The sequence below is a fragment of the Daphnia pulex genome, chromosome 8 (genome assembly GCF_021134715.1).
Source record: "Daphnia pulex isolate KAP4 chromosome 8, ASM2113471v1".
Taxonomy (NCBI): domain Eukaryota; kingdom Metazoa; phylum Arthropoda; class Branchiopoda; order Diplostraca; family Daphniidae; genus Daphnia; species Daphnia pulex.
Window position 1 is genome coordinate 7,053,323 of NC_060024.1, and position 25,523 is coordinate 7,078,845.

Here is a 25,523-nt window from a genome sequence, read left to right on the forward strand (position 1 = left end):
AAGCTAGGAATTGTATCGATTACATCCTCAGCAAAAACCCAAAAGTCGAGTCATTTCTAATCAACAGAAAATACAGCTGCCCCATTTCAGTGGCTATAAGGAGAAACGACATCGACACCATAAGGGCTCTAGTAGAGCTAGACAGATTTCAGCACATTGTCAACACAAAAGTGCATAAATCTCTCTCTTATATCCATTTAGCAGAGGAAAAAAACCGACATGAAATTGCCGACATTCTACTATACAACGGAGCACAAGTAAATCTACAGAACAATAACGGAAACACGCCCGCGGATTTCGTAAACGATATAGCTACGTTAAGGGTATTTATTTCTCACGGAGCCCGCCTGGAACTTGGAAATCGGAACCACGAAACTCCAATCATGGCTGCGAAAAAAGATGGCGGTAATGCCGTCTACCATTATTTACGCTTCTACAATCATGAAAATAGGAAAAAGATCTATAATACACTCGACACTAGATTTTATTACAATAATTCTGACAGAGTCGAGAAAGTGATCGCAGCCATGAACATAATGTCGGACGAGACCTCCCAAAAAGGAAACTACGATGATATGCCAGACTTAGAAGAAGGACCACCAATTAAGCACATCCCTATTCCGCCACGAAAGGTCAACGAGAATATCTACCCTGCAAGAACCGAAAAATCACGCCTAGACGACGGTGCACCAAGTCTCAAATTACGGCATTTTAGGCAAAGCGAAATTGAAACTACCCCCACCACCTGGATACCGACGGGACTATTCTTTTATAACAAGGGATTCAGACAGCGACATCGAGAAAAACATTATTGCCGACAACAAAATAACGCCTTCCGAGGATGAAGATGGTGTTCATCTTAATGAATTACAATAAAGAAATAAAAAAAATAGAGAAAAACATAATAATCACCAGTAGCATTGACCATTTGGCTTTATGCAGATTTTGCCATTCTTGTCTGTTTAGTGATTATTGCTATTCTTGCCTGTTTAGTGATTTTGCCATTCTTGTCTGTTTAGTGATTTTTGCCATTCTTGCCTGTTTAGTGATTTCGCCATTCTTTTCTGTTTAGTGATTTTTGCCATTCTTGCCTGTTTAGTGATTTTTGCCATTCTTGCCTGTTTAGTGATTTAGACCATTCTTGCCTGTTCAGCGATCTTATATGTAGTAATGTTGTTCTTTTAATCTTACATGTAGTGATGTTGTGCTTTGCCAATGTTTAAAGATCACGCCCCTTCCCAGTTTGGAACATCTCCAAGCGGGGGAGGAGTGTAATGTTTATTCACAACATATCGCAAAGCCATTGACAAGTTCTCACACTTGTTGATGCGTTTACCATACGCATCTTCTCAATTGCTTTAACAGGCATGGCTACCATCAGACAAGCCATCGCCCGTCACCCCGTATATAAACCGAACATTCGATTCATTTGGGGTCTCGCTTGTACGGTCACTTGCTTGTTGCTTGTAATCGTGTTACAGTTGTCTTGGTTGTTCCGACTCTCAATACACCTTTAACCGCATCTCTCGTATTGACTTCTTTGACTCATCATCACATTGGTATGATGTTGCTCTAAAAAAGAGAAAAGAAGAGAGTCCATTTTTAGTCAGTCGTATTTGGGCTCTTCGAAAAACTTGTCCGGAGAACTACCTTGGCTGACTTGGAGCGCGTCTTTGTGTGATCCTTTTCTTATTGTTGAACCTAACCGTTTTGTGTTGTGTTAAATCTTTGACTAGTTCTTTCCCCTTTGGTCCCGTGGGTGACAAGGTGCGGCGTGTGAGCGTTCACCCGCGGGACTGGTACTGGGAGTTTGGCTTATTTAACTAATTAAGCAACCTTCAAGCCTCAGCACTGTTGGTGACCAAATCATCTTGTATGAGTAAGAAGACCGCCAAGCAGGGCCATCGTTCCGGTGTTCTCTGTATTCCCATTGCCCTCTTCTGCCAAGTTTTTATAAAATTCATAAAAAATATATTTCACGCAAAATGAACGTTTTTACAAACAAATTAAGCAATTCTAAAACCAACTTGAAATAAGCAATTCTTTGGCTTTAATCGCCAGTACTTAAAAATAAATATTTCCAAGTTAAAGCAAACAAAGAAAATCAAATCGTGAAAGTAAAATGGCCATGCCGCTGACCAGTCAATTTTAAAATATTGTACTAATTTTAAAATGTGAGAATACTTGCTGCATGAAAACTGAACAAACATTATGAGGCCAAAGCAAGCTGTCAATATGGCAGCGGTGCCGAAACAGACAAATACAGTGCTGAAACTGAAAAAAGTGGTGCCGAACTCGACGGAACTGCTGGGCCGAAAAAAAGTGCCGAAACTGGTGGGAACCTCGCAAACAGGAGAGGGTACGCGTCAGTCACTTTCTCTATGGAACCCCTTTCCATATAAATGGTTCTACCATGCCATGACTGTTGTCAGTGTAGTGGCCTTCATTCATAAGGAAAAGGGGGTCACACAATTTTTTTTTTAAATCCACCTGAACTTTAAAGTAAAATTAAGAAATAATTCACGGCACACGGAGAAGGGCTATAGAAAATTATGATGTTGACAGATCCAGCAGAGGCTTCTCTACACCCTGGCCTTGCCCTTACTCCCAAGTCGACTTTGTCCCTGATGTCACGAGCAGAACTCTCTCTTGTAGCTGTACGGGTACTGACACAGTCGTTAATACACCCAAGTAAAGAACCTAACAGATGTAAAGTCGAAAAATTATTGCATATACCCGAAAATACGTGTGTGTGAACTGTGAAGCACGTAAAGTCGTAAACAGTAGGGAAACGTGAAAATGTCGATCACCTTCCACTGGCGGACGACCTGACCCCTACCGGCAAGCAGGAACATCGATTCAGACGATTCTTCTCTGGCTTATGGAATTGAGTGTCGTCAGGGGTTCGTTAAGTGACAAAGCGAAAAAGCACGGCGTTATGCCCAATAAGCATTGTCGAATGTCATGTGACCATCCCTTTTCACCAATGAGGGGTTATAAGGCGCGCGCAAAATCGTGCTACCTTTCACGTCAGTGCCTTGAATGCCTGCGATGAAAGGGGAAGAAAGGGTTATTTTTTCAAATTAAAAAAAATTAAAAAAATGGCAACTCCACCTCCCATGTGTGATGAAGGTGCCATACACTGCCGTAGGCCTACTCTAACAAAGGAGAATGAAAGTCTTTCCCACTTTTTTGTTAGTCTTACACCAGAGCTATAGACTCCTGGTCGCTTCACGGCTGTGTTGGCTTCCCTATCCCGGTTTCAGGGTAAAAGTAAGCCGATTTGGAAACTTTAAAAAGCGCCTCTAGTGAGTGTGTCAGCTACTACGCTCAGCTACTTTTGTGAGCCTAGATGGCTCTTTTTAACGTTTCCACTTCACTATTCTGACAGGCTCCGCCCTAAAATCTCTTAAAATCGGCTTACTTTTACCCTTATAGAGTAGTCCATGGACAACGACTTGGTAACTAGAACTAGAACTTAAGTTGGTCGCTAGGGAATGGAAGCCCAAAACCGCCACTTTTTCAATATAATAATGATTTTCAAAATATCATTACATAAAACAGAAAAGAATATATAAAAAACAAATTCAATATAAAACTGAAAAAAGTATTATATAAAAACCAAAAAGAGTGTAATATAAAAAACAAAAAGTTGATATAAAAAGCAAAAAAAGTCAATATAAAACCCAAAAAAAAGTCAATATATATAAAAAATATTCAATATATATAAAAAAAATTCAATATAAAAACTGAAAATGTATTATATTAAAACCAAAAAGAATATAATATAAAAAAACAAAAAGTTGATATAAAAAGCAAAAAAAAGTCAATATAAAACCCAAAAAAAGTTCAATATATAATCCAAAAAAGGTCTATATAAAAACAGCAGCCACCTAGCGATCAAAAGAATCACTTCATGCCACATCTCCACCCCCTTAATAACCAGTTTGAATCCAGTAGTACAAACGGGGATTCTTGCGCGATAAACGCGTATTTGAGCATTTATTTAATCACATAATTAAAAACGAGCAATCGCTTAACTAACGCTACTTAATGCGCGTCGCTCTAAATTATTATTTTTTAAAATGTAATTCGAAGTAAAACGACTGTGGCTGACTGCGGCGACTGGTCAGACGAGTAACGCGAGCCCGTCCGTTTTTTCCAGCGGTTATCGCTGGTCCGTTTGCTATTTTAGCACTGCCGCCCGTCGACTGTTTTCGGTGGCTCATTATAAGCGAAAAATAATCCATTCAAATGTTTTGCGCTAAGCGCGCGTTGCGCTAGCGATTGGTTTGCAATAAACTTGCGCGCGATGCGCTATATTTAGCGCAATTCATTGCATCTCATTTTTACGAAACGCGCAAGCGCTTCGTTAATTAAAGTAAATGGTTCCGGAAAAGAAAACCATTGCGCGACTGGACGAGTAGCGCGTGCCCGTCCATTATTTCAGCGCTTATCACGAGTCAGTTTACTTGTCGTAGCGCTTATCGTCGCCCGTCCGCTGTTTAATAAGGCGACTCGCTGTGCACGGGTTATGCGCGTTTTGTAAATAATACGCATCTTGCGCGCGACACGCTAAATTTTGAGCATTTTATTTAATCTTTAATTAAAAAACGCACAAGCGCTTAAATAATTTGAGCGCTTATTTCTGGTTCTTCAAGCTGTGTTAGCGCTATCGCCCGTCCGCTGTTTTCAGCGGCTCATTATGCGAAAAATAATTAAAACACATTTTCATTCTAGATCTAGCGCTAAATAAACGCGCATGGCGCTAGTGATCTATTTGCGATTTACTTGCGCGCGATGCGCTAAATTATTTAGCGCAATTCATTCAATCGTAGCATTTTATGAAACGCGTAAGCGTTTCGTTAATTTAACTAAATGGTTCAGGAAAAGAAAACCATTGCGTGACTGGCTTCATTATTTCAGCGCTTATCACGAGTAAATTCGCTTGTCGTAGCGCTTATCGTCGTCCGTCCGCTGTTTAAGGCGGCTCGCTGCGCAAAACAATGTCAAAGTTCTAGCGCTGCGAAATCATAAACTCGCTTATGATAAACTTAAGATTAACTTGCGCTCAATGCGCTAAATAGTCGGATTAAGTTCATCACATAAATTACGAAGCGCGCATATAATTTGCTAAAATAAATATTTAGCGATAGATCTAGCGCAAAATATATTGACTTCATTATTTTTCGCGCTAAATATTTATTTTTGCTAGTTATTTGCGTTTGTAAATTATTTAATGAATTTAAATGCGCTTAATTTGACGCATTGCCTGCAAGTAAATCTTTAGTTAATTATTAGCGCAATGGGCGCTTAAGAAAGAAAGCGCTACATCTAGCGCGAACTATTTAAAATGTTTGGCCCAGCGAGCCGTGTAAAACTTTGGACGGACGACGATTAGCGCTAATAAGGTAGCGAACGGACTCGCGACAAACGCTAATATGATGTACGGGCGCACGCTTCTCGTCCCGTCTCGTCCATTTGCGGTAATCGTTTACCCTTTCGCAACATTTTATTAAAATTAACGAAACGCTTGCGCGTTTCCTAAATAATGCAATGAAATAAATTGCCCTAAATATAGCGAATCACGCGCAAGTTTATCGCAAACACATAGCTAGTCCCACGATCGCTTCGATAGCGCTAGATCTAGCGCGAAACATTTCAATTAATTATTTTTCACGCAATGATCCGCCGAAAACAGCGGAAGGAGCAGCGGAAATAGCGGACGGGCTCGCATTACTCGTCTAACCAGTCAGCGCAGTGGTTTCCCTTTGCATTCAATACAAACAAATAATTTAGAGCCATTCGCATTAAGTAGCGTTATTTAAGCGCTTTCGCTTTTTTAAATATAGGATTAAATAATACGCTCAAATTGAGCACATATCGCGCAATAAGCGTTAAACATTTATTTTATCGCTTGCGTGTTTCGTAAGCTATAAACGGACTCGAGACAAGCGCTAAAATTATCAACGGGTGTGCGCAACTTGTCCAGTCGCCGCAATCGTTTTACCTGTCGCATTTATTACTTTTATTAACGAAGCGCTTGGGCGTTTCGTAAATAATACAATGAAATAAATTGCGCTAAATATATATTTAGCGCATCGCGCGCAAGTTTATCGCAAACCAATTGCTAGCGCAACGCGCGCTTATTGCAAATCATTTGAATGGCTTATTAGCTTATAATGAGCCGCCGAAAACAGCGAACGGGCGACAGCGCTAAAATAGCAAACGGACCAGCGATAAGCGCTTTTAAAAAATCGGACGGGCTCACGTTACTCGTCTGACCAGTCGCCGCAGTCAGCCGCAGTCGTTTTACTTCGCTTGACATTTAAAAAAATAAAAATTTAGAGCGACGCGCATTAGGTAGCGTTATTTAAGCGCTTGCTCGTTTTTTTATTTTGTGATTAAATGCCCGTTTGTACTACTGGATTCAAACTGGCTATAAAGGGGGTGGAGATGTGGCATGAAGTAATTATTTTGACCGCTAGGTGGCTGCCGTTTTTATATTGAACTTTTTTGGGATTATATATTGAACTTTTTGGGGGTTTTATATTGACTTTTTTTTGCTTTTTATATCAACTTTTTGTTTTTTATATTACACTCTTCTTGGTTTTTATATAATACTTTTTTCAGTTTTATATTGAATTTGTTTTTTATATATTCTTTTCTGTTTTATATAATGATATTTTGAAAATCATTATTATATTGAAAAAGTGGCGGTTTTGGGCTTCCTTAGTGAAATTAACCCAACCCGACAGGCTTTAACACGGCGAGGGAAAGAGTCCCGTCCTTAGGGCTGTGGCCCGGGCGATGAAAACCCGGGCCACCGCCCGGGCTGAACGAAAAAAAACCCAACCCGACTCGACCCACCGAGGCATTTTTTTTAACGGGGCGGGCGACGGGTTGAACCCCCGGGCCCGCGGGCCAACCCGAGCGGTGGCGCCATCTAGTAGTCAAATAGAGAAGCTCGTTATTCTCTATGCCTGCGGCCTCAAAATATTGCCGCCAAATGCTCTACGATAATTTCGTAGCATGAAAAGTAAGATAAGTGGTAGAAAAGGGCGTTCAGGGGTGTTCAGAAGACAGAATTGACGTGTCACTGTTGGAAGAAGAAGATAATTAAGAAATTTAGGGATTTTTTTTAAGTTTGTAAAAAAAAAGTGTGTTTGACCCGATTTTTTACCCGGGCCGTTACCCGACCGGTATAAATTTTTTGACCCATGGGTTGGCCCGGGCCAAACCCGGTCACTCAGTTGGCCCAACCCGCTACGACCCGCGGAAGAAGAAAAACCCGTCTAAAAAACCCATTAAAAAAAAACCCGCTAAAAACGTCCCGGGCCACAGCCCTACCCGTCCTCTTAAATAGAGTAGTCCATGGCCTGGTTATAAACTGTATGTGGTTTTGCTGTTTCGACTTCACGATTGTTTTCAATTTTCTAGACAAGAACAGTAACTAGTCATTTCAGGTTAGATTTACTGGTGTCGATGCTTGATGGTGTCATGGGAAAGGAGCAGAATTAATTTTTGAATTAATTTTAATGACACAGTTTGAGTATTGACACACTTGAAAATTGAAGTAAAAATCTTCATTATTATTTAACATATTCATTACGGTTTCATATTTGTTTCATAACAGGTTTTAAGAAGAAGAATTCTGGAAGTGATTGATAATAACGTTATCATTTCTGTGTTGTTCAGTTCAACGCAAACAAGGAAGAAAACTATAACAACTTATATCCTCATGCGATCCGCTGTTAGTGCAATTTTGTCATCTCCAGCTCCTGAGTCAAATATGTCTCACCCAGATTATAGACAAGTAAACAATTATGTTAAAAAATATGAAAATACATCTCATTTCCAATTTTAATTCCAGACAGCCCATGATCATGCTTCCTTATTAATTATGGTGAGGCATCTTGGGTCAAAGCTCAACACCAGAAACTTTTCTAGACTCTATGAACGAATATCAAGGCAAAACAGTTTTAGGATTAAAGATAGCTCAGGAAGTGTGAGAAATATTTCAGCCCGCTATGTAAGATCCTATCCTATTGAAAACAACGAATGGGGAGATTTCCAGGTGAGTTATATTTTGGAACATAAATTTTCACAATTTTTATAGACCTTGGAATTTAGACCCATCGTAGAGTTCTTGGCCTTATTTGTGTTGGTGAATGCTCAAACACACAGGAAGTGAGTGAACTGAGCAAAATTCATGAATCTTTAAGATCAAAATTCAGTGGAACTTTGTATGATTCATGCTGCCTTTTTCTGGGGCTACAACATGATGGTAAGTGATAGAATTTGGTTTTCAAATTATGTTATCTTGAGATAAGTTATAAAGGTTAAGTGTTTCCTATTTAATTTTGTTCTGTCTGTTGAAAGGTACACCTTATGTGTCGTCAGTTTCAGAAGCTTCTCCAAACGAGAAACAGCAGCTAGAGCTCTCCAAAGATCCTGAGCATTCAACCTTGCCAATGAAAAATCACAACACACAGATAGAAATACCTTCTTTAACTGATAAAGAAAGGGCAATTACTTGTGACATCAGTCACCAAGATAGTTTTAATGAAACATCAACATCTACAAACTATGATAACATCAGTAAAGTTGTATCTCATCCATCTCGTACTCTCTATTATCCTAGTCTTGACAAATGTGTCACTCTAGAAGCAGATTTACAGGTACTATAACTTGAAGTGCTAAAGCTTTTGATTTCAGTTCATTCTAATTTAGTTTGTTGTGTCAGGATTTTGTTTCTTCCCTTTTTTGGGTATTGGAATCGAAAAGGCTTGTATCGATCAGCAACATCGACAAGGAAAAGCAGCCGTTTTTGTGCGCACCATTCGAACGAAAGGATTTAATTGGTATTAAAAACATTTTTAGGATAACCCAGGTGACATATTGTGTTATCCCTCTCTCAGGAATGGATTTAGAATCTCGAACTCATCGAAAACGTTGTGTTGGTCGATGGAGAAAGCAAGTAGGAGATTTATCTCTTCAGGCAGGTTTGTTATCCGAAGCACTTGAACAGTATCAGGCGGCAGCGGATGTCCTTAGACCTGCGAATGATTGGTACTGAAAGAAATTTAATTTTCTACCAAGTTAGTAGATGATTCGTTTAATGTTCAATAGGCTTTGGCTGGCTGGATCTTTTGAAGGACTTTGCGCTGCATCGATCATACTCTTATATCCTCATCTACGGAGGCCCGTCGCCATCCAGAGAAACGGGTCGTTAACGGGGGAAGGATTTAATAGTCGAATCAGGTATAAACAACATCGCATATGAGTGTATTTTAAATAATAAGGGAAATTCCCAAGCTAAGCAATTGTATTACGTAAGAAATGGTGGCAAAAAACCACAAAAAAATATTAAAATAAAAAACAAAACAAAAAACCTTTCCTTTGTTTACGTTTCGGCGTGATATACCTTGTACACATATTAATTTCCTTTGAGTTTGCTAAAATTCATCAATACGATTTCCTTCAGGTCAAATTCTTCCGGAGTAGGAGTGCGTTCTCTTCCTCCTGATATTGATTCTAATCACCATTTTTTGAAGAATCGGTTGAAATTCAAACATTCCCTTGGACCGGATGAAGTGATTGAAAAGTACCATGAAGCCGTTGTTCATTACTCCAAGTATCGCAATGCAGGAGTTATAGAAACAGAAGCGTCCATAAAAGCTGTCCATGTACTTATTGAACAGGTTCGATTTTTTTTTTTCTAGTTCTTTTCAAAAAGCTGACTTTTCTGTTTTGGCAGAGGAAATACCTTTCGGCTGCTGAATTTTTACAAAATGTTGTTTTTATCAACTTACACCTATCTGATGAAGAAAAGGTTTCAGAACTTTCATGTACCATAATTTATCGATTGAATTGCTTTAAAAATATCAGTTCACATTCTAGATTCAGAGATTTACTGCCCTTTCAGAACTCTACAGTCAATTAGGATTTAAACGGAAAAGCTCATTTTTCCGCCGCGTGTCCGCAATGCGTTGTGTTGCCCCAATGACAACAATTCAACCCAACTGGACACTTTGTTATCAGCTTCTTCTTGAGTCTATTGACGGATATAAACTCTCACTGGATCCTGCATTGCTATCTCATGGTTAACAAATTTTAATACATTTTCTTCATGTGAATATTATCCTTTTTAAATGCTAACAGAACACGCATGTGGGTGGCACGCGCTTCAAGTTCAAATTTTACAAGAACTTACCGGGACTGCAAGGCGATTAGGAAATGTTCCATTGGCCATTCGTCATGCTTCTTTGCTTGTTCACTTGCTTTTGATCCAGCAGCAACAAGTTGGTGCTATTCCAATATTGTCAAGCCAAGAGCAAGCCGAAATGGCTAAGCAGCTTGATCAGCTAGCACAACGCTCAGAAATGCCATTGCATCCTGGGCCACTTGCTCTAGAAAATGGCACCATTATTCCACCGGTGTCCTTAACTCTTTTACCCAAAATTGTTCATTTCAAACTGCAACCACCTGGAGCTGTATTGGCTGCTCAGAGGCTAATGCTCGAAGACGAAATCAACAATGGCCCCTTTTTGTTTACTCCTATTCAGTTTGGGTCTTTCAGAAAGCAACCAACAAGAAAAACTCTAGTTGAAATGGGTCTGTGATTTTATTATTTTTTAAATAAAAAATAATTTGCCAATAATTTTTTTCGAGTTTTAGATTTTCAATGGGTAGAAGGTGATCATTGCGAAGTATTAATACAAGTTATTAATCCTTCTTCTTATGAATTACGCATTACGAATATGCAATTGTTGACGGAGGATGTAGAGTTCGAGTCAGAATCCAGCTGTATCATTCTCCCTCCAGCTGTTGATCAAAAAACAACTCCCACAGTTATAACTTTGAGTGGTAATGTTGGTTTTTCTTCATCCTGCTATTGTCGTCTTTTCTTCGTGCTAAATAAACCTTTTTTTTTCAGGCATTCCACGCAGACCCGGACTTCTCAAAATTGTAGGCTATTCAATGACTGTGCTTGGTTTGAGAAACCACTGCAAATTGAAAAGTGCTATGCCATTAATGGGCAGTGCTTTTTTTTCTATTCATGTGGTCCCTGCTTTACCACGATTATCTGTTGAAATCGCATCGCCAAATCAGTAACTTTTTTACATACCGCTGCGCAATTATTTATTATTTCTAAACTAAATACTAATTGTTTCCATAAATTTTTGTAGTACTTTAATGACCATATCTGAATCTCAATCTGTAGCAACGACTAGTTCAGTACAGTTGTATGCTGGCCAGAGTACGGAGTGTAATCTAACTTTGGTTAATACGAGCAGCGTATCGGTCGAATCTTTTGATTTGGAATTAGTTCATGGTAACAAGTTATCTTCCAGTCAAGTCTTCAGTGTAAGGTAAGCTTTGTAAAATATAACTTTCTTTTTCTTTTTTTTTAAGTTGTTTGAATACCTGCCCAATTATTTTATTCTTCATTTACGGTCTTCAGTGTAGATAATTTAAAGGCTCAGCTTCCATGGCAATCTGGTACAGCCGTAAGTGTCACTGTTTACGTCCAAGGCGCGAGTGATTTTATTTTACCAGCTATCACTGATTATCTCTCAAATCTTCATTCGGGGGATGACTCTAACAGTCTCCCAAGCTTATCAGGTATCATTCGTATTCATTATAGATAGCAAAAATAGGGTTGACTATCGTATTTTATGTGATCTAGGTCCACCATCAATATTTTCGCGATTAAGTAATCATACCACAGTTACTTGTTCCCCAAGGAATAAAGCTAAGCGAGCTGAATCACTAGTATCAGTTCGTTCAGGAACATCTAGTGTCAGATCCGGAGGAAGTAGCAACCTTCGTATTATTGAATGTCAGGGCAACAACCATGTTGTTCCTCGCACCGTTGCAGTTCTACTTAAGCTTCAGTATTCTGGAGGACCTGGATATATTGCAGGATTTTGCCGATCAAATGGCGTCGGTTTAACGGTTGAAATTTTGCCATCAGTCATTATTACAAAGTGGGATGTGCTGCCTGCAGAAACTCCTTCGCACTGTTACCTAGTACTCGACATTCTGAACGCAACCCAACACGGTAACGCAATATTCTTTTCTTTGCTAGGTATTAATATAGTTTAAACATTTCAAGAATAATAGATTGACTGCCCGCGATGAAAGTAAAACACATGCTATTATCATTCTGTCCGCCGTAGTTGGACGATAAGTAAATTTATTTGATCTTCGCTTTTATTTCAACGATACACACGCTGGTTGAAATTTCACCGCCGTTTCGATACACCATATTTAAAATAGTTTTTCTGGATGGCGTTGCATCGTCTCGGATGCACGAGTTTATTTTTTATAGCATCTGTGTAATAAATTCTTGGAATGCATATGAGAATGAGAGTAGTAATGATTTTTTTAAAACATTATTTCTCTCATCAGCTTAACATTAAGTAGCATAGATTAAAATTTAACGTTACAAATTCTTATACTTGCAGAAATGGAGCTACAGTATAGCAGTTGCAAACACATTGCCATAGAAGCGCTTGATACGTGTCGTATTCCAGTACCTGTTGAACGATGTCCATTGGTCAAGCTAACCCATGTTTACACTGAAAAGGACCTGAGTCCAGAACAGCAACTTGAAAAGATTGCCAGGATTTGCAGCGAACATATTTCCTCCTTAGTTGAGCTAAAGTGGAGCTTATCTGGCGTCAATCAAACTTGTACTTCTATCAATGAAAACATTGAACAAAACTCGACTAAAGTAATAAAAGGCAAAGCTTCGTTGAGTGGCCTGCGCATAGCTCCATCTATGCTGGATCTTCTACATATTCCTCCAATTCAGCTGGAGGTGGAACTAAACAATGAAATATGGTCAGCTGAAAGAACCGAATTTATATGTGTAGTGGGAGATGTATTAAATGTAACAGTCGGTTTATTCAATGCATTAAGTAAATTTTTGGGTCCGCTGAATCTTCAAATATCGGTATATCAAGATCTGCAAAATGGCACGTTTCATCGGCGATTAGACACACGCCTGCTTACAATTGGATCAGATCATGCTGTGCTAGAAAAGGTATTTATTTTCCTTATATGCTCCTTTAGTATCAAAATGTCTTATCTGTTTCTGTTTTGCTTTCTTTAAAAAGATGGAGCCAAACAGTAACTACAAACATTGTTGTGGCATAATTTTTTTTACACCGGGGACTTACAAGCTGGATGTTGTCTGCTCACTCAAAATTTCGACTCAAAATAGAGAATCGAAATCTAATCTTCCGTATGATTCAACTAATGAACAACATGTTTGGAAATTTGTCCCCTCGATCGAAATTATCGTGTCCGAACCATTATGATTCGAAAAATGATACAGGCAAATTTTACATGTAGTTTTTCATGTCTCATTTCATTAGTTGGCTTGTCCGAAATACAAAAAAATTTAAACCATTTACTGCTTCTAGAATAATAAAGGCTCTTTCCTAGCCCATAATAAATATTTTTTTTAAATGCACCCTTATTACCTGTGCTAAATATTCTGTCACGCTGCGACTAATGCGCGTTTTGGTTACTTTTTATGATTTGTTTCGCATGATGTTAATAAATGGATATACGCATGCTTGATGTGAAATAAATTGCCAATACAAATTTTGTCTCGATATTTCGAGGAACAGAAGACAAAGAGGTACGTATTACGTTTTAATCTAATTCACTTGCAGCTATTTTATGCAAAAAAAAATACATTTCTTAAATGAAATGTGAAATTTCACAAAAAAGTGAAACTTTGACTGCGTCTGATTTGTTCAAAACGGCAGATTCTAACGTCTGGCGACCTGACGTTAGAATCAGTGTATTTTTTTTTAAATTACGATTGAAAAATTTTTTCTCTTAAACAGTTTGTGATTTTCCCCAAATCACGCCGACTTCGGGAGTGAATAACTCTCGAACCCGGCCGGTCTGAATCGTCAGACGCGCCATCTCGCGGTTCTCCCACCCTCCTAAACCAAAGTTGATAGTCAAACCTTCTCTTAAAAGGTTTGTGTCTACTTTGACACGGGCTCCCTGACTATTGTACTTCGTAGTCTGTGGTTCTAATAGTATTTTTCAGTTAAAACTAAAAATGTACAACTATAAACAGCAATTGGCTGCACTTGTGAATTCCGGTAAAAAAAATTTCATATGATTAACAATTATATATATGTATGTGTGCATGTGTGTGTAAATATATAGGTGTGTAATTTTCACGAATTTTCTCCTAGGTGGATTCCATAAGGATCAGGCGGAAAAGTTTCGCTTAATCTTAGAAAGTATATTGAACCAAGATGATAGTGAAGGACTCGTTGAGGGCTTAAAGGCTTTAATTGAAACAATTGTTCATGAGAATGTTTCACTTGTTATTAGTCGCCAGATTTTGTCTGAAATAAGTTGTCATGTTCCAAAGTTGACAGATGACATGGGAAAATCTGTGTGCAGTTTTGCTCTAGGGAAAATCCAGCCACGAGTGATATCTTTTGAAGAGCAAGTAGCATCCATTCGTCAGCATTTGGCAGATATCTTTGAAAGAGAGCAATGTTGGAAGGAAGCTGCTAATGTCTTAGTTGGAATACCCTTGGAAACTGGGCAAAAGTAAATTTTTCAATTAGTATTTACTTGTGTAAATGATAATTTCACTGTCAAGTCAAACATTGTAGACAGTACTCCTTGGACTACAAACTGGAGACTTACTTGAAAATAGCACGCCTCTACTTAGAAGATGATGACCCAGTGCAAGCTGAATCATTTATCAATCGGGCTTCTCTGCTACAGGTATAAGCAATTTAAAAATCAGTTTCTTTATGTTAACTGTATTATAACTTTTCTGTGGGTTTTAGAGAACACTATTAATTCAGCTGTATTAACTGTAACAAATAATATGCTTAAAGATTGTTATTTATTTAAATAGGCCGAGTCAAAAAATGAACAGCTACAGGTTTATTATAAAGTTTGCTATGCTCGAGTATTGGATTATCGTCGTAAATTCATTGAAGCAGCCCAGCGCTACAATGAGCTCTCTTACCGAAGCATAATCCATGACGATGAACGAATGACGGCTTTAAGAAATGCATTAATATGTACAATATTAGCATCGGCGGGACAACAGAGAAGCAGAATGCTTGCAACTTTGTTTAAGGATGAGCGTTGTCAACAGTTGCAAGCGTACTGCATTCTGGAGAAAATGTATCTCGATCGTATTATAAGGCGAAAAGAACTTGTTCAGCTCGATTCACTCCTGCAACCTCATCAGAAGGCTAAGACAGCGGATGGTAATTATATCATCTGATTCATTGAAAACTGTCACTTTATTATTATTTTAAGGTTCTTCAATTCTCGAGCGTGCTGTTACAGAACATAACCTTTTGGCTGCGAGTAAACTGTACAACAACATTACTTTCATGGAACTGGGAGCTTTGTTAGAAGTGGATCCTCTTCGAGCTGAGAAAATTGCATCACAAATGATAACTGAAGGTCGAATGAACGGTTCAATTGATCAGATAGATTCGATCGTGCACTTCGAAAGTAAGTTGATATTTATTGTCTACAGTACAGTAATGTAAATATGTAATGTTGATTAATTTTAGGTCGTGATGTCTTACCGGCCTGGGATCGTTCAATTCAGTCACTGTGTTATCAAGTGAATAATATTATAGAGAAGATTGCTAGTGTAGCACCTGACTGGATGGCCAAAGCAATGGATGAACAAATGGTACATTGATATTGTGTAGTATGAAAAAGAAATACAATTTTTACATGGGAATTATTTTAATATTCAAAGCGTTTGTTCTATGAACCATTGATGTGACATCAGTGTAAAAAAGCGTCCATAATCTACGTTCTAGTACGTTCAGATGATCAGTTTTGAAAACGACCTGTTTAGTTTTGAATTTTCTGTTCAAGGGTTTCAACTGACTTTGAACGTCTCGTCTTACAACATTCAAAGTATCAATTCTTTCATCAAGAAATTGTAGATTAGAAGGTTTCTGCGTCTTAGACGTTAGCGGAAACCCGAAGAGCAATTCTTCCAACTTAAAAACCAGCTGCTCTCTATGAATACACAAATAAATGTAAATAACCAAACGTAAGACAAAGATGACAAAATCCTTACAGGCATTTTTGTTGATTTATGACAATTCTACTCAGTTGCCCTAAATTTGACTTGGCTTCTTCTAAATGATTTTTCAAAATAACAGCCAAGTTAATTAGTTCTGAGTAGTCCCAAGGGTCTTGCCTGCATTCCTGTTTGTATTGGAGACCCAATATAGTTTTCATTGAGCATGATGCTTCATCATGTCTAGGAATTGTGTTTCTATTGTGAAGGCTTTTTTCTAGATCAACAAACTGTTTCAATGAAACCTAAATATGAATGAAACATTTAAAGCCTAAAATATAAGGACAAAAAAGGGATCCCAAAAAAGAACACACATGTGAAATATTACTTACAAGTCTTTCAACAAGTTGATGATCAGATTCAAGAAGATACTGAGAAATGTGTTTTAAGGTAGATAGCAATGTTTCTAATTGTCGGCCTTCAAACCTTACAGCAAGTAGTACTAACTGCTCTCTAGCCCATTGTTGAACCAGCAGTGAAAGAAACTCTTTCTGCTTGGCAATAAAAAAATCTTGCCTCAATAGTTTTAAGCTACAGTCTCCGACGATTATAGAAGAACAGCGTAACTGTGTGGCTTTAGAAATTGCATTTTTAACACAGTTCTTCAATGATGCTAATTCTTTTGAGTAAACCAGACTTTTGAAGTCCAAAGAATTCTGGTATTCTCTAAAAAGTTTAAGATTGATATAGTTGTGATAAATAAGCCCATTGTTAAAATGTTCAGTTTTTTTTACAGTTAAAAAAAATACCTATCAACATGGTTTAAAGTAAATTTTCCATCAACTAGTGTAGTAAGAATTTGGTAACTAATACCTATAGCTGTGGTTAGTGATGAAACCTCTGTTTCATTTACAGTCCTGTCTTCCTCAGCCAATGGCAACCTAAAGTTGAGAGTATATATAAGAACTGTTGTATGGAGTTTTGAAAATTGCATTATCTTACTGTAGCTGCAAGCAATTTAATTCCCAGTTTTGTGTGTATCTTGCCTTCTCATCAAGCCCTAAGAGAACTCTAAAATTGCTCTGTCCAATTTGTAAGAAAGCACACATTTCCAATCCAGAATTTTGTCCCATATGCCCCATTTTCTGTAAATAAAGTTAACCGTTAATAAATCATAGTTTTTTAATGTTTTAGGTATGCAGACTTGTTCAAATTGTTTGTTAGCGTAATTAGTCAAACAGGCTGTGCATTCTTCTTCAAAGGCCAAATACTCTTTAAATGAATTTTGGCACAAGAGTTTTTCTTCATTCAAGAACTCCAAAACATGTGATGACAATCCATTAACAGATTGCAAAACTTCATTAGCCATTGCATCAGTACACTTCAATTTTGACAAAAGAACTTCATTTTTTATTTCTAAGCCTGCATTCAAGCTGTCAAGATCAGCAATTTTTCTGCTGATTATATTTCCTTTAGAACTGAAATCAAATCAAGTTATAATTGCAGATTCTGATAAGTTTACAAAGCATAAGTCTTTCATACTTGTAGATGTTCAGCTGGTTTACATAAACTTGCTTTTGAAGAATTAAAGCTTCTTTAACCGACTCAAGATCCTCAATTTCAGTCTCAAGTTCTGCAGATGTGATGGTTACAGAATGATTATCGTAAGCCTCAGCTAACCTTTTGCCTTCCAAAATAGTAATTCCTTCTTTTTTCAAATTTTCAAACCTAAGAAATGTAAGTAAATCATAAAATTTATTTTAAAAAAATACATTCATTTGTGATGAGTTTAATTTACTTTTTCAGTTCAAAATCCGTGAGGAGATTAGTAGTCTGAACTGTGGAACAAAGCCAGTGTAAAAAGGGAAAAGCCTCGTCATTATCAAAAAGCCAATCGAATGAAGAAGGATTGAATTTGTAAATAGCAGGATACTTCAATTGGGAAAGTTTATGAAACAAAGTACTTCCCAGTTCTGCCATTGCGTTGCTTTGAAGTGAAGGCTGTATGGCTCACGTTCTAACGCGTTCTAACTTCTTATCGAATTTTTTTATTTCGATTTGAATAGAAAAGTAACGGATGCCGAGTTGCCAAACTGCGCAATCCTGCCAGAGCTATAGCCTTACGGCCAATTCCGCCACGGGTGACGGTACCACCTCCTCATAGACCCTGGCCTCGTCACAGCTTTTTGAGGGGGTGTTTCAAAGTGAGATCCCCCGGGTGGGTCGAAGAGGCGAGAGGGGGAGGAGGGAAAGTGCGGACGTCTGTTATGTCCAGTAATTTTTTAAACAAGGACTTTCTTTGGCAAGGACTTAGAAAAAAAAAATTCAGATTTTGTTTAAAAAAAGAGAAAAAACTCGCATGTTTTACAGAATCTAGGCATTCCATCTATTTCGTTTTAAAAATATAGATAAACAAGGAAAAATGATTAAAAATGAAACATGACTTGCACACATTTGAACCTTATACTACCCTTATGGGAATCCACCGCTATACCCACCAGGCTACTTATCGCTTAACTCCTTCCTTCTTTTTTAAGGAAATATTTTCGATTTCCACAGTTCCATGCAACTTGCAAAGATGGCTACGGGTGCAGAAAAGCCCTCCGGCTACTTAGGGTGGTTGGGAGAATCGACTTTCTTTGAACTACAGGGGAGATCTATGCCTTGTGGCCGTTAGTTCAGTAGGCCATGATCTAGAGTGTGAATCTGTGCTCCGTGGCCGTAACTGAAGTAGGCTATGACATTCACCCATTTGGCCATTTCAAGTTTATTGATTTATTATCCAATTATAATTATAAAAGATAAACAGTAACAAATATTATGCTCATGTTAGTGACCATATGAACAAAAATTAGTTTCTTTTGTATAAAATGGAGAACAATTTCCAACATAATTTTATTCTTCACAATTTACCTATACGAGATAGAACAGATCAAGACCCAGATTACAATGAAGCTGCACCTCCTGATAGGAAACGATTGAAGCATTTAGAGGAAAATGGTAGCAAATTTTTTTAAATTCGTTTTTTATATATATTCTATTTTTTATGCATGCTTAACTTAACATTTTTCTATTTTCAGCAAGAACACATCTGGGGGAGCGTGTAAAACACATTTTGAACAATCATTTTGAGCTAGAAGTGAGTAGGCAGCACAATGAAATTTTGGAAATTGACAAATGTATTTCAAGAGTACAACAGAAGTTGCAAATACTAAGATATGTAGCCAACAAGTCATTTTTCTCTCCCAAAATTCTAGTGAGTAATATCAAGATATCCATGTTTGAGTCTCAAATATATTACACTTATTTTATTACAAAATGGTTTGTTACGTGTTTCAGCAAAGTACCATGCCTTCTGCATCTCAAACTACCATGCATCCTGCAGTAAAGAATGTGCTTGGCAAAAGACCTGTTAAGATGACAGATTTCACAAATGCTTCAGTTGAACATACTGAAGAAGTGTCAAGAAATTCAGCAAATCCTGAAAGCTTAAAAATTCCCAGATACATTCCTCCTAAACTTCCTGACAGAATTGTTGCAGCTCCTGTTCGTGGTGAACTTCACTGTTTGAAGAAAAAACTTATTATTGGAAATGTTTCTAGATGGATACCTGTTTCAGAAAGAGATGATACAGCTAGTCATAAGTGGATGGTAACACAATTTTGGCATTGAGTTTATGCTTCATGAACATGTATATTTTGCAATAATTATTTTCAAAGGTTTACGTACGGGGACCAAAAGAAGAACCGAATGTGTCATCTTTCGTCAGTCGTGTAATCTTTTTTCTTCATCCTAGCTATGCCCCTCACGATACAATTCATGTTGAGTAAGTAATAATTTTTCTTAGTTTTCATTTCTGTGATTAAATTTTTTTCCGTTTCGATATATTTATAGATCTCATCCATTTCACGTGACGCGACGTGGATGGGGAGAATTCCCTCTGCGAATTCAAGTGCATTTTCAGAACCCTCTTTGCAAGCCAGTGAACATAATTCACAATCTGAAACTTGATCGAAGTTACACTGGAATTCAAACATTAGGAGCAGAAACGATTGTTGACGTTATGGTTTACGACTCAAAATTGATTAGTTCGCTATTCGGTGAAAATATTTCACATGTAAGTATGAAAAGGGATCCGGAAGAAAGATCAGAACCAGGTGATGAGGCTGCTGTCAAAATTGGAGTCGGTGGAGAAAATGAAGCGCTTGCTATGATGACTCATAATTCAAACGTATTCCATAATCCTCAGTGTACCGAAGAAATTACATCGTCCGATGCGGCTGTCGCTCAACATGTTCAGGTGTCTGGCCGGAGCTATTCGAACGAGACTGCACATGAGGATGGAAAACCAAAGGGTGAATGCCCCTTATTGGAATTCAGTAATGATACGGAAATCGGCGAACAAACTAATAAGTCGAACTGGTGTTCTAACGAAGGAAAAAATCAAGTATGTGAATCTAAAATTGTTATTCAAGATCACGACTACTTTGGAAGGGAGAATGAAACACCGAAAGCAAATAGTTCATCTCTACAGAAAGTCAGCACCAATGTCGAGGAATTCAGAGATGCCTTTCAGAGTTTGACATCGACTTCGTGTATCACGCCAACCCCTTCATTGCCGTTTTCTTCAATAGCTGATTCAGCAACTAATCCAGCAACTAACTCAGTTTTGGTTCGTTGTTTTAACAAAAATGGGACAACTTTCAAGCTCCCACTGGCTCTTCTTCGAAATGCTGTGATCTTGCAACCATACCGTGTCGCCAAAGTTGGAGAGTCTTTATTGCGTTCTCCAGCACTCAAAGCTACTACGGAATCGCCTGCCAATGCTATTCAACCAGTTCTTGGGAAAGTTATTGCATCAATTCCAAGGCCGCATACGTCTTTTAAACCTGAACCGAATAAGCTCGAGAAAATCAGTGGTGAAGCCAGATTTGCCAACGAGCGCAAACAGTATGATGCAGTTTTCGAAAAAATTTACACAATGAGGTGGAGCAACGTGAAAGATTGTGTTCGTGTTTTGGCTCGAGATCTTTGCCTGGTGAATTCGAAAGCCGAAGATCCCGTTTATCGTTCTGTGCGTCCGTATACGTCACCTTCGTTAGAAAACTTTGATTCCTGGAGTATGTTCTTTTATTCTGTGCAATCATTTTTGGTTTTCGATGTTTTATTAATTAATTTTCTTGTAAAGATGTAGGAAAGCGAAGAAGTGCTGAATGGACGCGTGCCAAACTTATACGTCTAGCTCTTGAAAAATGTTCCTTTACGAGTGGTGAAAGCATTTGGACTACCAAGATGATAATGAGCTGGTGCAGAATGCAGGGGTATTCTCCAATGTGTTGCTGGTTTAAGACTTCAGCTGGACAACAACCTTTGGCCCACTCAGCAGTGTTAACTCAGGAGACGACCACTCTTACCAAAACTGAACTTCGAAGTTCCGTTTTGGCCTCCGATGACGAGGATGAAACTATCGAAGTAGAATCGTTAAAAGATGACGTTGATACTCCTTCGTTTTCAGCTCAGTTCCCCAAAGCTTCATTTCTATTCAATGATCTTGATCCAGATTTGACAACTTGGATTGCCAATTCCATTGAAAAGCATGGATTTAAACTGGGTGCTGAGTTGTACGAAAATTTTCTAATTTCGTTTTCACGCCTTTTGCTATCTCACGTTTGGAGAGAAATTACTGAAGATATATTACGGCGATCTTTAAGTGAATCGTGGCTTCGAACGCAAGGTGCTATACCAGATGAGATATCGTGGGTGGATACCTATCGTGCGATAAGCAACCGTCCACAATTCGATATTCTCACAAATGCCGGGATGGGAGTGGAAGAAAGTGCCCGCGATACAAACTTGAACACTTGACTTGAATTGTAATGCAGTTGTTCCCGCTTTGAAGGTGAAATAAATCGGTGATAATTGTCGATTCCCTTACAGAATATGCGTTATTTTGCATCACTTTTTTCAAGTTCATATAGTTACCAAAACATAAGCATTTTTTTCCCCTATCCTCATCAAGCTTCTATTCTTAGGTTCTTCATAGGACCTCTTGGGTTCTGAAACTTGTGCTACATAGTTAACGGTAAATTATTTCAAGGCAATAGGTTATTATATACTTGCATACAAAAATGAAGTAGCTCACTCTCAAGCGCTCGGTGCCTTGATATGTCGCTTAAATATGTAGATTTTTGTCTTGCTCGACTAATTTCCATTTTTTAAAAATATCGTAGAATGGTCAATTATTTGAATTTGTCTTCACCAAACCCAAGAAATGAACCAGTAAATCTCTCAAACGACAAAACTCTAAAAATTCAATGTATGGTACATATCCAACCACTGAAAGAGCTGATCGTGGTAATTTGCATAAACTCATGATGTGTTTTTAAATATGCATACTATTGAGGAATCGGAGAGGAAACATCGACGAAAAAGATGGAGAAGGAATCCTTTGAAACAAACTAATCCAGTGGCGAGATGAGTGGCAGGGTATGTAATTGTAAAAAAGAGAGCTCAAAAGAGAAAATTACTATGTGTTTACATAATAGTCGGAGTTACATGCAAGATGTTGGTCCGTCGTAGAATTTGGGGTTAATTCTTACATTTCCATTTACCAGAGGTAAATATCAAATAGAGAGAGAGGAGATTAAGAGTAAGAAGAAAGAGAGAAAGATAATTATAGAGGAAATGCTGGGGATGAATAAACAAAAGGGAGGTCACAAGACAAAGTGTCAACAAATTTGGCATAAGTCTTCATTAAAGCACATGAACACTTCATTAAACGACTGACCGATACAAACGCACCAGCTCTGACGACACCAACGATACAGACATATTGGCCTCAAGTTTATCAGGCGATGGGGGGGTTTGGTTAGGCACAGGCTCTTGACGGGTCAGGCTATTTTTATTTATTTTTTTTTTTATTTTTTTTTTTTAGCTTTGACCTAGTCGGACAGTGGGGCCGTTGTGGACCAATCGAATAGGATTGAAGAAATGGATTGAGATGTGAGGGGGGAGGGGTTGAAGCGCGAAGAAAACAAACAGCATGGATGACTCAAGATTGCCAATCAACTCGATGGTTGGTATATCTGAATTTTGTATTTGTCTTGTTCAAAAATGTCAAGCTGTGGCGATGTGCTTTAACACCAATCGTCCTCGTCTGAATCACTGCGCCCCTCGTCTGCTCGATGTTGGAGAGGGCGATTGGATAATGTTCGCTGATTCAACGGAGGCCGATCAACCAGTCTGCGATCACCCGACGTCAATTGCGAATCAACACTGACACCTTGCTGGCCGGGTTTGTAGCCGTTTGGCAGTTGCCGACCAACCCCACCCACACCTCTACCCATGGCTAGAGCCTGTTCGAAACTTAGCGGTTCGATACGAAGTGCTGGCATGTAGTCTTCTTCGTCGTCATTGCCAACGGGCAATCCACAATTATTTGATCTTGGATGAGACGCTCCCGGCAATGTGGGTAAGCGATCTCGCAATCGGCCCACCTGTCCACTTGGAATGGCTGGCAAATGATGAGTTCGAGAAGGATGAGTTGGTGAAGGACTTAGTTTGGGAAAGTTGATGGTCCCACCAGGTCCCATCACTCCACCTGTTTCAATCAAATCAAATCGTCAACCCTTTTTTTTTTTTTTTTTTTAATTTAGCGCATAGCGGTTATTTGTCAGACAAATAAATTTTTTTTCCTGTAACAGTTTCAAGTCTCGTCATTGTGAAACTTCGTCGTATGACGGCGGTTAGTCCACATAATTATTATTTTTTTTAAATAAAACATTTGGAATACCTAGATGAGCAGACGTCGGCGAATGCGGTGCACGTTGAGTAGCCATGACAACGGCTCCAACAACTCCAAAGTTCAACGTCGAAGGATTTCTCGGAGTCGGTGGCAACCGTCTGCCACCACTACGACGTTGGGGTAAGGTCGGATAACTATGCTGACTCAAACTTCCTTCTTTCACCTATCGAGAAAAAATCGCGTCAGAGACACAGTAAGCTGACAGTAACAAAACAATTCCCTCGTTGGCATCAAGACAAGATAACCGTATGCAGTGTTCTCTGCGAAATCCAGTTTGTCATCGAGTTCATACCAAACCATGATTGTTGCTACAAGAGGGAAGATTCTCAGGCGTTGGACTCCTTGAAAGATTCTCTTCCAGACTATTGGTGGCTGAGCGATAACCTCGTTTGACAGGTATCGACGGCAAACGAGCCGGCATTGGGCTAGGGACGGGTGAAACTCTTTCGTCCCCGAAATGGTCGGGACTATTTGACGCAGATCGATAATGACGTCTGTCATATTCCGAAACCTAAAAAGGCAAAAAGAAAATGAGGCATTCAAATAAAGTGATTAGCGTTGATTCAAAATCGATTACAAAGGAAGAATGAAATCATTACCATCGAAGGATGAATCATCCGAGAGCGAACGTGTCTCTCCTGGCGTGTGGGCGTTCGGCAGCGGGAAAGGCTGTACTCGTCGCCGCGCAGTTTGGCTACGATACAAAGCAAGCATTTGACACAACTGTGGCCATTTTGGAGATGAATTTTTCGTTGTGTCGGGGTGGAATTACCTCTCGCTCGTCCCTTGCGACTCGTTTCGTGTTTGACAATGTCGACCACGTCCGAAACAGCATCGCTGAAACCAATATCGTGCGCCCGCCGTGGAGGCAAAGGAGACATGTCTCTCCTATGTCGCCAAGATGAGACACAATTACATGTTAACCTCTTAAAGAAACTAAGATGTTGAGTCAAAGTGATTTGATTTAGTAAGATCGAGTAAGATTTAGTTAATTACAGCCACCGTCTGAAGATCTATATTTCGCTATAATTCGCTATAATTTACGTACCTTATGGTGTTCTATAAGCGACGTCATGTCTAATTCATTGTGATTACCTGTAGTGAGGTTGTGGAGAGTGAGATCGTCGCAAAGCGCAAGGTGAAGGTGACCAGGCCCTGCTGTTTGGTCGGTGCATGCCAGCCTCACCCTCAGGCTTGAGTCGGTGCATGACTTTGCTTGCGGATTCAACCGACGGCGGCCGTGAATCGTGCTGGTGATCGAGTTGATCCGTCAGTATCTCCAGGGCCTGTACATTTCAATAAGGGGGAAAGGGCATTCCATTAAAAGTCGTCTGCCAGGAGGATCTCACCACATTGGATCGACAACTCATAAAGCTGCCAAAAGTGCGAAAACAAATGAACTCAGCTCAAAAACTCGGAAATGATTTTTTTCGAAGTTTTCTACCACTATAATATGTACAAAATGAGTATGCGAATAATACACCGAGATGCGCCCAAACCAACTACGAGGGACGTAGGATTGATGTAAAAAAGCGTAATAATGTAGTAAGAAAATAGAGAAGAAAAATAAGGTAAATAGAAGAGCCCCGTATACTGTACAAGCTACACACCTACCTGGTGAACATCATTTGAAGTGTAAAGACTCATTTTCTTATTGGATAT

At 38.8% G+C, this 25,523-nt stretch overlaps 5 protein-coding genes and 1 long non-coding RNA gene across 20 annotated transcripts in view; 3 read left to right on the forward strand and 3 right to left on the reverse strand.

Moving 5' to 3' along the window:
* Positions 1–1,672: 1,672 nt before the first annotated feature.
* LOC124199698 lies at positions 1,673–3,244 on the reverse strand. The gene is made up of 3 exons (XR_006876955.1): positions 3,115–3,244; positions 2,811–3,046; positions 1,673–2,700 (listed from the first exon to the last, which is right to left on the reverse strand). It is a non-coding gene; the product is annotated as an uncharacterized LOC124199698 (long non-coding RNA).
* A 4,105-nt stretch (positions 3,245–7,349) lies between these two features.
* LOC124200470 (trafficking protein particle complex subunit 9-like) lies at positions 7,350–13,422 on the forward strand. 5 transcript variants are annotated; one of them, XM_046596726.1, is made up of 19 exons: positions 7,350–7,576; positions 7,637–7,816; positions 7,874–8,077; positions 8,134–8,287; positions 8,383–8,681; positions 8,747–8,864; positions 8,922–9,072; positions 9,133–9,264; positions 9,488–9,704; positions 9,761–9,835; positions 9,904–10,105; positions 10,165–10,617; positions 10,681–10,869; positions 10,940–11,114; positions 11,193–11,375; positions 11,468–11,628; positions 11,693–12,067; positions 12,474–13,054; positions 13,128–13,422. In XM_046596726.1, the coding sequence occupies exons 2-19, from the start codon at positions 7,742–7,744 to the stop codon at positions 13,329–13,331; spliced, it is 3,948 nt and encodes a 1,315-aa protein (XP_046452682.1). In that variant the 5' UTR covers positions 7,350–7,576; positions 7,637–7,741; the 3' UTR covers positions 13,332–13,422. The 5 variants fall into 5 exon arrangements, with proteins under 5 accessions (XP_046452682.1, XP_046452686.1, XP_046452687.1 ...); XM_046596730.1 differs by having other exon boundaries at positions 7,350–7,392; XM_046596731.1 differs by having other exon boundaries at positions 7,356–7,576; positions 8,120–8,287.
* Positions 13,423–13,944: 522 nt separating this feature from the next.
* LOC124200474 (COP9 signalosome complex subunit 4-like) lies at positions 13,945–15,766 on the forward strand. Its single transcript, XM_046596734.1, has 6 exons — positions 13,945–14,135; positions 14,232–14,598; positions 14,664–14,778; positions 14,915–15,275; positions 15,328–15,528; positions 15,591–15,766. The coding sequence occupies exons 1-6, from the start codon at positions 14,093–14,095 to the stop codon at positions 15,722–15,724; spliced, it is 1,221 nt and encodes a 406-aa protein (XP_046452690.1). The 5' UTR covers positions 13,945–14,092; the 3' UTR covers positions 15,725–15,766.
* Positions 15,717–18,240, reverse strand: LOC124200473 (HAUS augmin-like complex subunit 3). The gene is made up of 8 exons (XM_046596733.1): positions 17,856–18,240; positions 17,600–17,785; positions 17,262–17,535; positions 17,060–17,202; positions 16,867–16,998; positions 16,450–16,783; positions 16,115–16,362; positions 15,717–16,053 (listed from the first exon to the last, which is right to left on the reverse strand). The coding sequence occupies exons 1-8, from the start codon at positions 18,035–18,037 to the stop codon at positions 15,756–15,758; spliced, it is 1,797 nt and encodes a 598-aa protein (XP_046452689.1). The 5' UTR covers positions 18,038–18,240; the 3' UTR covers positions 15,717–15,755.
* A 287-nt stretch (positions 18,241–18,527) lies between these two features.
* On the forward strand, positions 18,528–21,996 carry LOC124200472 (YEATS domain-containing protein 2-like). Its single transcript, XM_046596732.1, has 6 exons — positions 18,528–19,057; positions 19,138–19,313; positions 19,397–19,708; positions 19,777–19,883; positions 19,952–21,177; positions 21,246–21,996. The coding sequence occupies exons 1-6, from the start codon at positions 18,928–18,930 to the stop codon at positions 21,920–21,922; spliced, it is 2,628 nt and encodes an 875-aa protein (XP_046452688.1). The 5' UTR covers positions 18,528–18,927; the 3' UTR covers positions 21,923–21,996.
* A 362-nt stretch (positions 21,997–22,358) lies between these two features.
* LOC124200468 (voltage-dependent calcium channel type A subunit alpha-1-like) overlaps positions 22,359–25,523 on the reverse strand; it is a 33,258-nt gene continuing 30,093 nt past the window's right edge. For all 11 annotated transcript variants that reach the window (XM_046596719.1, XM_046596717.1, XM_046596723.1 and 8 more), the window contains 6 exons: positions 24,957–25,147; positions 24,634–24,749; positions 24,461–24,555; positions 24,154–24,372; positions 23,850–24,024; positions 22,359–23,657 (listed from right to left, as the gene is read on the reverse strand). In XM_046596719.1, the coding sequence (XP_046452675.1) occupies positions 23,194–23,657; positions 23,850–24,024; positions 24,154–24,372; positions 24,461–24,555; positions 24,634–24,749; positions 24,957–25,147 (1,260 nt within the window). In that variant the 3' untranslated portion in view covers positions 22,359–23,193. The remainder of the gene's footprint in view (positions 23,658–23,849; positions 24,025–24,153; positions 24,373–24,460; positions 24,556–24,633; positions 24,750–24,956; positions 25,148–25,523) is intronic.